The following is a 13,231-nucleotide window of genomic DNA, read 5'->3' on the forward strand; positions in this document are numbered from 1 at the left end:
ACACAAATCACTGACACAGCAGGTTAATATGCTGTCTTTGATGTGACTTTTCCATGGACTGCTGCACCTGCAGGCAGACCTGGGTGAAGGACAGGACAATTCCTCCCAGAAGGTCTGCTGGATTCCATCACCCACCTCTGCTGTGGGTCCCTTCCAAAGCCCATTGTGCTGGGTGAAAAGAGGCATAAAGTTCTGCCACAGCATTTTGTCAGACTGCATATTTCACATTGTTTCACAGCATAACCAGTCCTATGTTCCCCAGATAAACCCCTAATTAGTGAGTCTTGGCGCTGCAGCTGAATAGCAGTGATTGCAGTAGAGCCAATTGCACGCGTAACACATTGGGCTCTATTCAGGCCCATATTAGTGCTATTTCTGTCTCTGGATCATTCACATAAGCTCCACTGAGCACAAGACAGATCAAAAAAACAGTGCTCCTCTAGATGCCCCTGAGCTGGCAAGCACTGCTTCAGAAGTTGAATAGCACACATCAGAGAGGATATCGTTGGGGCATGCCTTTATCAGGCTTGCACGTTCTCTAGTGTAGAGAAAGGTGGTGGGAGGAAAGGAAGGAAAAAGAGGGTTTGGACATAGCTCTGAAAAAGGACAATTAGATTAGGAAATAATGAGGCCAGAAATAGAGTAAGTAATAATCAGATGGATAAGCAATGGTCACAGCATGGACAAAAATATCAGTGGTCCATAATGCAGTACAGAGGATGGGTTTTGATGTATATAACAGCAAAAGGATGTAGCGGTGTGTGACTGTCAGGAGGGGAGAACGGCACTGGCAATGCTGTGATCTAGGAGACAGGAGGGAAGCAAAGCCATTAAAAGGCTCCACTGTTCTTCTGATGTTTGGTGATCCAATGGTGTCCCCAAGCAGTGTACTCACCTGCCTCTCTGAGGGCATTTCGCATCTCATGGGAGTCGATGGTACCGGAGTAGTCACTGTCCACTTTCTTATAGATGGCCTGCAGCAGAGGGGAGCGAGGGAATGCAGAGATGGCTTTTCAGTTGTGCCCACGCAGCAATGCAATGGTGTGAGCACAGGCAGGCTTTGGCTTTCGTAGCTGGGTAACAGCAGGAGCGAAGGCATGGTAACACAAGGCTCAGCGGGGGCTCGCAGCCAGAATGAAATAACCAGGGCTTCCCTGGGGTTTAACCTCAATTTGCTAGTCCACTCTGCAGCCCATGCCCTGCCATCCTCCCTGCTTGTGTAGCTAGATTAATGCCAGGACAATCATGCCTACCTCTGCTCTGTCCACAACATCACTCTGCTGTGTTGGCACAACCTTGGGCTTCTGATGGCTGGGAAAGGGGCTGCCCCTACCAGTCCAAGCTCCCACTTTTTGAAACGTTAATGAGCAGGGGAAATGTTTCAAGTAGCTACTGGCAAGAAAGGCAGACTGGGAAACATGTTCCCATGGGCTGGCAGGCTGCCTGCCTTCATGTTACATGGTGGCAGACAGGCCACTGAGGAAAATATCCTGTCATTTGGCACACAGTGCAACAGGCAAAGTCCATTTTGCTTAGTATTTCAGACATGGTGGCAGATGCTTCCCTACTGCCAGCGGGTTTATTATCCAGAATTAGATGCCACGCAGAGAGAGCTCAGACTGGAACTGGCTCTCAGGGCTTGCTCTGCTGACACCAGCCCTAGGACAGAGCCGGTGCTTCATGAACCCAACACTTCTTCATGAACCTCCAGGACAGATTCTTGTGCTGGGCAGCATCAAGTATGGTAGCAGTAGGCTTGCCTGAAAGGGATGTTGACAAACAAAGCACGTCCAATTTAGACTGCTTGATTCTGGATGAACTTCTCGGGATATTAAAGCCTCTGCCAGAAAATAATTCAGAACTGCCACAAGATTTAAAAAATACAAAGCTAGTTTTTTTGTAGGTCCTAAAAATATGTGTTTCTTGTCTTTGCTGGTGCTCAGCTGGCAATGTAACGCATTGCAATAGCAGAGAGATGTTCATATGAGCTTTAATACAGCAGGCAGCAGAGAGAGCTATCTTTGCCAACAATGAAAGAAGGTTAATCTGACTTTCCATAAGGTATTGCAAATTATGGAGACTGATGGAGCCAGGGTGAAAGAGGATCTGCTTGTGCCCCTTTAAATCAGAGGTGTTTCTGAGCCCTGGAACAAACTCCAGCCATGAGAAGGAAGGCTTCCAAGTACATTTGCCTGTGGGGGCTTAACCCAGTTCTGGATCTGTACTTGAGAGCTGAGCAGGAAGGGGAGACAGTCAGAAATACTATGTTACCAAATACTTTTGAATCTTCATCCAAAGTGTCTTGAATTCTACAAGTCCCAAGGTGCCAGTCCCATTGGTCTGGGCCACGTTAAGGCATGGTTCAAAAATTAAGATTCCTCTATCTTTAGCAAAACTGGAAAGCAACCAGTTCTGATAAAAACAAATCACCCACCACAGTGTCATCTTAATGCCATATTAGTTCTCGTTTGTAATGCATCCCTATCTCAACAGACATGCCCACAGCTTTACATTTGCTTAGCTAAAGGCATGCCAAGAATTTCTAGGCTATCTGCACTCTCAGGGAATGATGTACGGGATTGCTAAATATATAAGCACGATTAGATCCGCTCGCATTCTTTACAGTTAACTGTAGCTTAGAGTCCTTAGGGAAAAAAAGGACTGGGCTTGCAGCAGACTGGTGTTAGAAACCAGGGGCAGGAACTGCAAGTGAACAGTCAATAGCAGGCTGCACAGTCTTTCTGCACGTCCTTCAGGGCCTTGAACTCCTTTCCTATGGAAAATTATGCAGAAACAGGGAGTTGGCCCCTGTGATGCTGTACTGATTGTGTTACCTTGTTGGGTTTGGAAGACTGTGGAGTGTAGGGCAAAGGCATCACTTCTAACAGCAAGTGATCCACAAGATCCACAGCTAACCCCTGCTGACCTCAACGTGACCATGTCACGTGTAATCCTGGCAGCATGTCCCTTGACCCTCCCAGTGCACTGCCTACTTTCCCAGCACATCAAAGGAGTACTGGGCAGATGTGCCGACCTCTCCTTTTCCCTTGGCTACACAAAGCTTATTAGCTCGCATGTGTCCTACAAGACATGCAGCAGGGAGGGAGGCACAGCAGGTGCTTGTTGCCTTCTCCCCTGAACAGGCTCTCCAGTGTGCCTCTGCTGCTTTGAGCTCTGTGCTCTGTATGCAGTACCTGCCTTAGAGACAGGAGTTGAGGTTGTGCTTAAACCTGCCTCCTGCCAAGTGTGCTGTGTATGCATCTGAAACTGCAAAGGTGCATCCAGGCAGAAGGTCCCTGCTTCTTCTCCTTACTATTTTTAGGTAAAAGTTTAAGCAATGAGAGACATAGAGCAAGTGAGAGAAGCAGCCAAAATTTGAAAGGTTTGGGTTTCTGCCACCCTGAGCTGATAGATCTGCTTGGCTGAATTTTATACCTCCAGCCATGTGCCTGAACAATGGAAGTGTAAACTTAGCCCATCTTGTCAGGAAGTTTTACAAAGCAGATCCAGAAACTTTAAAGGTGATGAAATGATGTTCAAAGGATACATCTAAAAGGCTGATCATCTCCCTGCAAGTGTTAATGTTGAATCCATTGCTTTTAATATCCTTTCCTGTACAAAAAGGAAGAAAAATCCACGTCAGAAACACTTTTAGGCAAATATTTTTCTGCAGACAGCCTTGGAGATGTCAGCCACCTTAAAATCTTGTTAGTAAAGTAAGTGCTCTACCATTTCTTCCACTATTTCCCTTCAGCTGATTAACATGGCTTTTTTGGCCCAGAGGCAGGGCGTGCTATTCATTTTGGGAGTGGGTAAGTGTCTATTTGTCCACAGAAATTTTGCAGCAGCATAATAATACCTTCCCATGGTGGTCCTTCCAAGAAGGTACAGAGAATATAGTGTCGCTGCAGGACATCAGCTGGCAGCACCTGGGAACACCAGGTGATATTTTTTTCCCCCATACTAGAGGTTCAACAAGCCAGGAGAATCTCAGCTGTGGGCAAGCATAAACTCAGTTTTTCATCACCCTTAGCTGATAGAGCCGGTGTTTGTTAGCCCAGATCCCATCTGTGTGCTGATGGACCCAAGCGCAGATGTTCACTCTGACCAAAGAGCTTCAGCGCGTGCCTCTCAGCTCCATTCAATGGGAACTACACAACGTGACTTACTCTTTGACAAAACCCGGTTTAGGATAGTTTGAAGTTCAGTTGCAGTCACTTCACAGTCCTGGCCAGAAAACAAAGCATACTTTAGGTGTTAACACAAAAATTATTTGAAACAAGCTATATTAATTTGCTGTCAGGTATCCAGAGACTGTTTTCTTTCTGTATGTAAGGCATGGAAACCTTTTTTTTTTTTTTTCTAACACTTTACATTTACCATCAGACATCACATGGAGGAGATCCTCAGAAACCACTAATATTTGTTAGCCTTTCAAATAGAAAATAAGTAATTTGTTAGGTGCCATGGTGACATGACACAGTAAATGTTAACTTTTTAACAGATCTGACTGAACTGGGTGACTGCCTTCTTTCTCAACTAAGGAGGTTCAGGAGAGCATTTGAGATTTTCCAGGCTTATGGAAACTACAACTGAACAATACTAAAATTGCCCTCTCAAAACTCAAAAAGGTCTTTCTAACTGACAAGATGTTTTCCCTCTTCAATGCCAGTGGCCACCTGTTCATTAAGAGAAAATCTGACATGACAGCCACAGGCTAGCACAGCAGGGCTTTGTAGATGCTGTTTGTCAAATGCAATAAATAGAGAGAAAGTTCAGCCAACAGTTTTCTGATTCCTGGGGCTTCTAAACAAAAAGGAATTGACCAACTAGACAATTGCCAGAATTATACGCTAACTCCACAGGTAATTTATTTCACCGTGGGATAATAATTTTCACAGGCCTGGCTTCCATCACCCTTATTTTCAAAGTTATTCCATGCTCTGCATTACCTAGGGAACAAATCATATTTTGCACCAGTAAGAGGAACAATGTAGTAAAACTGTTCTATTGTAAAATAAATGGAACTGAAGCTGTGAGTTAATAAAAGGGGAGAACTGCTTGGTTTTTTGAAGACCAGACAGTAAAAGGAATCGGCAAGTCAAATATTTGCATAATCATAACAGAAAGGTCCCAGTCTTTTTCTTTGACTTTAATCCACTTACCTCTCCAGAGAGCTTTTGAAACAGAATCTTGAACTCATCATCTATATCTTTGTTATCAACGTGAGGCTAGAGGAAAGAAACGACCAACAGTGTGGTTTGCAAGGTGGTTCTAGAAAGCGAGCCGTGGACATCGTAAAGCAACTTTACAGGGGACTATTTACAGCAGCAGAAAATGAGCACTTGCTCTGCAGCAATGGCAGAATGGAGGCACTATTTAAATCACAACCAGACAAGGGCTGGCTTCATTCAGGAGTAAATACTTTCTAAGACTGATGAAAAAGTTTTCTTCTGCTACCAAGGTAGTTTTATAAAATAAGTGCAGTGAAAATGTTGCTGCACCTGACCATAGCAATTCAGTGGTTCCTTGGAAGTCTGCTTTTGCAATTTCTTTTGGGCTTCAGGAAACTGTTTGTTTCTGTGGAAAGGATCTTTCTGTGCCCTCCCTGCCTTCTCCTACCTGTGCTAGATTGAAGGACAATTTAATGTGTTCCAGCCCAGTGTACAACGGTGCAGTTTCTATGCCACATGGGCCCAGGTACATAAAAATGGACATGAAACTAAGACATGGAGATATGTAAAGAATTCCCACAACTGAAAATTATTTCTGCTGAGCACAAACACATACTCTGATCCCAGCTCAGGGGAGAAATAAAAATCTTCCCGTTGTATTACACCCACACACATGAAAGAAAAGCCTGCTAGGAAAAAATAACCAGCTATCTGCCCAATTAAGACATTTACCTCATACAATTTTGCAGACACCACATCACCCATCATCCTAAGGAATAAAAGGAAAAAAAAAACAAACCAATGAGAAATTATGAGTCTACTATTTGCCTTTAAATAATTAGCAAAACAAGCTGTTTTAATATAAGGTGTTAGTGAATGCACAGAGCAAGCCCCCAGGTTTCCTGCTTCCTGAGCTCCCGATCCCACCTGTCTGTCCCACCTCTTTGAAGATGTTTTCCTTGGGAAATCCAGCCTTGTTGTTCTTGTCTTGTATCCAGGCTTCTGTTTCTTCATTCAGTGGCTGCTACTGATACAACCCTTTTTAAAACGGTCTCCTCATTGTCATACTCCCAAATCCTGCACTTTTTAATTGTGGGAACTTCTACTTCGCAGACCCGAGGGACCTAGTTAGCACTTCAGTGTTTGGTGGAGGCCATCTGAAGGCCTGTGACTCTGCCATGGATGTGTGTGGTAGACTACAGAATAAAATATGTTCTAGAAATGGGCCTGGTTTGCTGGTTAAGGGCAAAGGTAGAGCACAGGATGTGGGTGCAACACCTGACCTTTTCCTTCATGTGCCTCACCAGCAGAAGAAGAGGCTTTACAGAGAAGATACGCACTGCGTTTTAGCCTGTTTCTCAGAAAAAACTCGAAGGCAGAACTCTCCATTCTTGTAAGGCTCAAAAGTGGATGGCACAATGAGGTATGCTCCTCGGGGCAACTTCATGCGTCTGGAGACTTCACGCAGGTTGACATAAGGACCAGACTGGGCTGCTGGTTGGTTCCTTGCGAAGAAAGCACGGTTCATATGAATATCTATGTCATTTTCCAGCTGTGGGAAATGTGTTTTTGTTAGAAACCATTTGACAATTCACTGGTAAGCCAGCCACTCTATTTCAATTTCAGTGCTTTAAAGCCAACTCAAGTTTTTCTTAGCATAAAATAATACATCCGCAAGTGATGGCATAATAGATAACCACTCGGTTTCCGTCATGGGAAACAGTCAGGCAGATAATTAGAAGAGACAAAGATCTTTCTCTATAAAGATTATCTTTTCACATGCCTTTTAGCAATCTGTGATATAAAATGAAAAGATCACAATGTGTGTTCATATCTGGTCAAACTAGTACCTGTTGTACTTAAGTTGTCCACGCATTGAGCCCTCTTTGCTTTCACAGGCAGCTTGTGGACAAATTTAAAATTAAGAGTATTTTTGAGCAATTTATGGTATGGGATAAGTCTCCTAATTGCATAGCAATTGTAGCACAGACAGAAAAGAATAGCAAACAGAACAAAGCAGTGGTCACAAGGGTGAGATTTAGGGGCCATATCAGATGATTTACTAACTTCTATTAGTAAGACTAAGGATATTCCTTTGGATTATGTGGAAAACAGTATTTAACTTTTCCTAAGTACCAATATACTCTAAGGCAAGTGAAACATGGCATAGCTCATAAAACAAAACACTGATGTAAGAAGAAACAGTAGCGTAAGAATAACATCTCTGCTATAAACCTCCTATTCATAACTTTTTGTCCACTGGGATGTCTTTCAAAAAATGTGATTCAATGATCCACAAAAAGTGCTGTGTGGTTGACACAGGGTGGGCAACATTGCATACGGATAAGGTTTCTGGCTGTCTAAGATCATAATAAAACATGTTACCAAACATTGCATAATCATTCAGTTTTTCTGTTGTAAACTGCAGAAAAATAAAGGATTTTTCCTTTTTTGTACTGAAGATAATATTGGATTTGTTATATCTTCAACAGCCCCATTCTTCCTCCTCACCCAAACTTAAGCTAAGTGGGACTGCAAAGATTAAGGCAGCAGATCCGTATCTTTTTCTATGTATAAAGTTCATTTTCCCTTTGCATCTGCAAGGCTGTTAAAAGAACACAGTTAATTGCTACATGACCACACATTCATTTACTGAGAAAGAACCAAAGGATTGAAAAGCCTAGGAAAAATTGGCGGCACAGGCTGCTGGACCTCAGTAATGAGTATAGACTATTCCTACTGCCAGACACCCCTGGGGTTTCTTTCTTCAGGAGTGAAAAGTCTCTTTACCTCAGTATTGACATCTGGGGGGATTACAGAAGGTTGAGTAGGGTTTGCTCATTACCAGGAGCCCTAGCTCAGAACTATAAAACGAATGGATCCACAGAGTCTGGCATTCCTTCTAGACAATATTAGCTATATTTTCTCGATTTTAGAGTGTAGAGACCCTGTTCTGCCTTCACCTGTACTAAACAAATTCTGGCCTCTGTCATACAAACCAAGTGGAAGCCAAGTTTCAACAAGTATAAATGAAGTCAAGACTGGGACTCAGGTGTCTGTAATAAAGCTTTTTGCCCCAGTCCCTTGGAAACAGTTATTCAGAACCTGAGATATTGGTCCAGTGATCTAATAACAAAGCTCTCCAGAAGAGCTGTCATTAGTAAGGAAGAAGTCTTCCTGGTAGCTAAATTCTCCAGTGCAACAGAAGGTGCTCATATGGAAGCTGGAAGTCTTCAGCAGAGACTACATACCTCCTGAGGTATCTGAAAGAAAGAGAAAGAGTTGGTATTAAAGGGCTGCTACATACCCACATCTATCATTAGGGGAAAAGAAAAATCAGATAAAGCCTCCTTCAGACATATAATTTTTTTTTTTTACAATCGTGTATTGTAGTATCAGTTATACATAAAGTTTTAGCTTGTGCTAGAGCTGTTCCAAAGGAAAAACAGGATATTCACCCAGAGGAATCTATACAACACTCAATTGCTTTTCTCCTGATACGGTGTTGTGAATGATACTATTGGCTGGAAGTATTTGGGTAAGCCTTTAAGTGCTCAGTCAGGACGGTCAACAAATTAGCCCCACCTGGCTAACAAAAACCAAACTGAGAATTTATTACAGCAGACCTAAAATCTACTGGTCTACCATTACTGGAATATGCTGAATATATGAAGCTAATGCCACTAGCAGTCAGCCTGTGGATGATGAGATTGCTGTATGGCATTTATAACAGGTAACAAATTTGAAGATTTAGCCCTTCCTAAATTAACTAAACTGCTATGTCAGTCCGTACCACCAAATATAAGGTTGTTTTTCCAAAAGCAATTAGTAGTCTTAAGAGCACAGATTCCAATGACAGCCAAAAAGAGTGTCCTCCATAGTCCCAAAAGAGCCTTTGAAAATATCACCCATACAGCAATTCTGGGGGCGTGAAATGGCCCCTTGAGACCTCAGGTCTTGTTCCTTATAACCTTATAAACATTCTTAATGTGCAAATTCAGGATGCCAATAGGCCAGGGTGCTTGGCACCACACAGATGGCAACTCAGAAATGTGCTTGGTGAGAACCGTTTGTGAATGCAGACACTTAGGCACTAGGGAAAACCTTTCCTAGTTTTGAACCATCCTGCACAACTTATATTAGCAAAAGTCAGCCATTCCCATCTGCTCCCACCTGTGCTGGATAATGATCTTCATCCAGTGGAATCTATACAACATTTAATTGTTTTTCTCCAGATATGATATTGGGAATGATAATACTGGTTGGAAAAATTTATATTTGCTTCTCTCCCCTTACATCACAGGAATTAGAGGTGACACTGTAGATTTTTCCCCTACATTATATTTTTAGAGACAGAAGCAACACTGGCAGAATCAGAAAAAAGAAACCCAAAATTACTGAACCAGAACAATAGCATGGTAGACAGTGACTCAAAACAATTTTCAAATGCAAAGGAAAAATAATAAAAAAAAGAAAGTGACTACTGAGCTCTAATGATAGGCTGTAATCAGAAACATGTATCTGGAATTGCCAGGCACCCTGAGCCTGCCCCCATTCAGATTTTGTAAGAGAAGGCTCTCAATGAGACTGTTGCTAAATTATTGCCTCTAGTTTTACACCACTGTCCTGTTAAAGTGGGACAAAACCTGAGCCTAAATTTATCTGAATCTTTCCATATTATGTGGGTCAGAAAGAAATGAGAGAAGGATTTCAATCATCTTGCAAAATCCAGTTCTTACTGAAGTGTAGCGCTGAATGGTTAAGAAGTAGCACATTGCTAATTTTTTCCAGCAAACCAGAAGATGGAATAAAGCCCTTAATTGGGAGCAAACTTTACCTGATAGAGTGAGTAACCAATACTAAGCAGAGCTTCTCCCATTTTCTTCTGTCTCCTGCGGTTCTTCTGTATCAAGCCCACCAGTATAGTACAGCATGGCTCATTTAAACTCCCTTCATGGTCATCGTCTGGTTCGTCCAACTGGATTTTAAACTGGGGATTGGTCCAGTACGTTGCTAAGAATTCCCAAGGTGAGACAAAAAGGAGGAGATTTTGTTGTCATTGTAGCTAAGATGGCTGTCACTCAAATTACAGAGAATATCTCTTTGGAAGGGCTTTTGCCTGGAATTTTTCCAGTCCTTTCCATTACGTTATATGGTTTTGTTTTTGCAGCTATGCTGAATATCAGTTGGAGCCATGGCAAATCAAAGCACCACAGTATTTCCTGGGGAGTAATGACCAACAGGGAGGAGTTGATATCATTAATTCCAGCCAGTCATTTATCTCCAGGAAACATCCTTGGCTAAGGCTGTTATTGTTGCAAGAGGACCAAGCGCCAGACAGCTTCTCCAGAGGTCTAACCTGAAAATGAATGGGAAACAACACTGCCACTGAACTGTGACACTTTCTTGGCCTACCCAACCCTTTGGAGGATTACTCCAGTCAGTAGCAAAAGCCATGTAAGCAGGAAAAGCAGACAGAGGGAAAACAAGAATACAGCCATGAATTAACTGCTTAGTGGGTTGGTAATCCCCAACGAGGAAATAAGTGCGAATTAGATCTTTGCTTAGACTGCCAAGCTTTTGCTTATGGTCTAAACCCTGCAGAAAGAGCTGCACCTCCAAGGCCTTCCTACCGAAGACACCCCACCACCACCCCTCCCCAGTTCACAAACATTTATTTTTTGATTGTTTTGTTTGGTATTTCACCAAATGTCCACTTGGCTGGGTCTCTACCTTGGTAGTTCTGGCAGCCCCCAGCAGTCGAACCCCGTCTCCACTGTCCATTAAACAGGGTCAGGTCCCATTTGTTGACCTCATTGCTTGTCAGCGTGTCGGGAGTCAAGTTGCAGATCTCAAGGCGGGTGAACTGCCTTTGAAAATCCGAAAATGCCATCCTGATGCACAAAAAGACCAGGGTTAGTCCATCAGCCTGCAACAGTGGAGGCAAATGCAAATTGATGTCTCTCCCAACAGGGCAACAAACATCAGTACTACAGAGCTGCCTAAAGCTGCATTAAATTGAACTCTGAAACTTGGAACTGGCTTTTGGGAAACAAAATTTCCCACTCCCTGAATGAGCCGTATCTCCTGGAGACAGTTGTTCTCAACGGCTGCTACACATTATGGGCCCAGACATACCATTTTCTGTCATCCCCAGCTGTGGGCTTCATAAGTAAATTCACCAAAACTGGTGGAACAAAATGTGCAAGGAGATGCCATTTAAGAGGAGGAAGAGTTGGCCCTTCTGGAAGCGTCACTGCAGAAAAACAGTCTTAGCTTGGTGTTTTGCTTTAATTCTATTGTTGATGTTTGTTTTTACCATTCCTAGTAGGTTTGCATGAGTGACAGACCTTGATCACTTCATGCTGCAAGCAGAGGTCTGGTCTCAGTTCTCGGTGCCTTATGGCCCATATAGCTGATTGCACTGGAAGACAGTGGCCGTTTATCTTTCCAGTCTAGGACAGAGTGACATGGGTTCAGTACTGATTCATATACTCATTTAACTGGGACGGGCTTTCCATCAGGTCTGGGTAAACAGACTCTTCCCAAGCTGGTAATCTAAACTTTTTCATTAGTGTGTAACGTTTAGGCAAAAAAACAAACCTCAAAATGTAGAGCAGCTGAGGCTCATTCTTGCCACCTCATTAATTTTATTACCATCTGGTCTCTATATATTGGATAAGCACTGAGTTATGCAAACTGTAGTAAAAGGTAATATTTGAATGGAAAGGGAGACAAACAAGTGGCTAACAACACATGCGTGTCATTATTAACCCCCCTGGGGCTGGCAGTTTCTCTCCATCCAACTGAAAGCACTGCTTAAAGAGCATTATATGCACATACAATGTCCAAAAGATTAAGCCGAACGAACAACTCTCACCAAAACTCTCCATCATCCACTTGCTTATCCAAAGCCCGTTTTTGTTTGGGATCAACATAATTCCATTCAGGAGCACTGCAGACAAAGCACAAAAGCAAGCTGTTCAGTTGTATTTTATTCTACAAGATCAGAGAGTTGGGCTTTCTCTTCAGTTACAGCTGATAAAGGAGTATGTATTTCTCCAACAACTAGACCTTCCGCCCCTCCCAACGGCAGCACACACTGCAGCCTGGCTATACAGGGCTGGAATCAGACTGCAACTGTATTTGCAACAAATAAGCCTTAAATTGAATCATCACTGCCAGGTGCCAGAATGTACAAATATTGCAGACTGGCTGGATTAGATAACACACAGCCTGAAAGTCAGGCTGAGCTTCTCCATTGCAAGATCTATTTGGATGCCTGATAGTGTCCCAAGGGAAATGCTACACCCTCCGTGGCTGGGGTCACAAAAGAACAAGAAAGTAAAAAGGTGGAATTAGAAAATATAGTGCAGAAAACAGCATTGCTCCTTTCCCGTTCTGATGTTAATGTGCAGCAAGCTGGATTCTGCTCTGATCTGCTCCCACGTGACAGTGCAGTTCTGCACCTGCCTCAACAGGGTTGTCCCATGGTAAAATAGGTGTAACAGAATCAGGATATGGCACGTGGGCGTGCCTGAGGCACCTTATCTTGGGGCTGAGCAAAGCAGCTCTGATAAAGGTAAGAATAATTGTAATGTTTATCTCTATTTTCTATCCCTAAGCATAATACAACATCAGCACCAGGACTGCAGTCAGTCAGGGCAGGAAACTGAAATCTCAGTGTTGCATGACAAAATATATTGTGGTCCAAATATAAGTAAAATTTATGCCATTCTAAATATAAAAAATAGAAGAGGTGTTGTCACTGCCATTCTCCTGAGATTCCAAAAAGCTGAAGCCCAGTTTCTGAGACATTTGTAAACTTCTGGGTCCTTAGCTTAGTCAACATCCCTATTTTTTTCAAGATTCTCCAGTAGAACCCAAATATTGGTCTGATTTAGAGCTGAGCACAACCTTAGAGTTAAAGCAGAGGCACAATGGTTTGTCCCTGCTATAATTCCCAGGAATGAGATTGATTTGCATATTCTACTAAGAACCTGGCACCATCAGAAGGATCAATCTGAGAAAAGTTGTGCAAAATGACATGGATATGG

The 13,231-nt window shown here is 42.8% G+C and overlaps 1 protein-coding gene across 1 annotated transcript in view; it reads right to left on the reverse strand.

Annotated features, from left to right (window-relative positions):
• LOC308072221 (calpain-8-like) overlaps positions 1–13,231 on the reverse strand; it is a 49,160-nt gene that overhangs the window by 14,173 nt on the left and 21,756 nt on the right. The window contains exons 8-18 of the mRNA XM_080408782.1: positions 12,055–12,129; positions 10,908–11,068; positions 10,012–10,187; positions 8,426–8,437; positions 6,515–6,726; positions 5,907–5,943; positions 5,166–5,231; positions 4,170–4,227; positions 3,548–3,612; positions 2,272–2,340; positions 896–974 (exon numbers count right to left, since the gene is read on the reverse strand). Coding sequence (XP_080264908.1) covers positions 896–974; positions 2,272–2,340; positions 3,548–3,612; positions 4,170–4,227; positions 5,166–5,231; positions 5,907–5,943; positions 6,515–6,726; positions 8,426–8,437; positions 10,012–10,187; positions 10,908–11,068; positions 12,055–12,129 — 1,010 coding nt within the window. The remainder of the gene's footprint in view (positions 1–895; positions 975–2,271; positions 2,341–3,547; positions 3,613–4,169; positions 4,228–5,165; positions 5,232–5,906; positions 5,944–6,514; positions 6,727–8,425; positions 8,438–10,011; positions 10,188–10,907; positions 11,069–12,054; positions 12,130–13,231) is intronic.

Source organism: Falco punctatus, assembly GCF_963210335.1.
Source record: "Falco punctatus genome assembly, chromosome: 12".
Lineage (NCBI taxonomy): Eukaryota > Metazoa > Chordata > Aves > Falconiformes > Falconidae > Falco > Falco punctatus.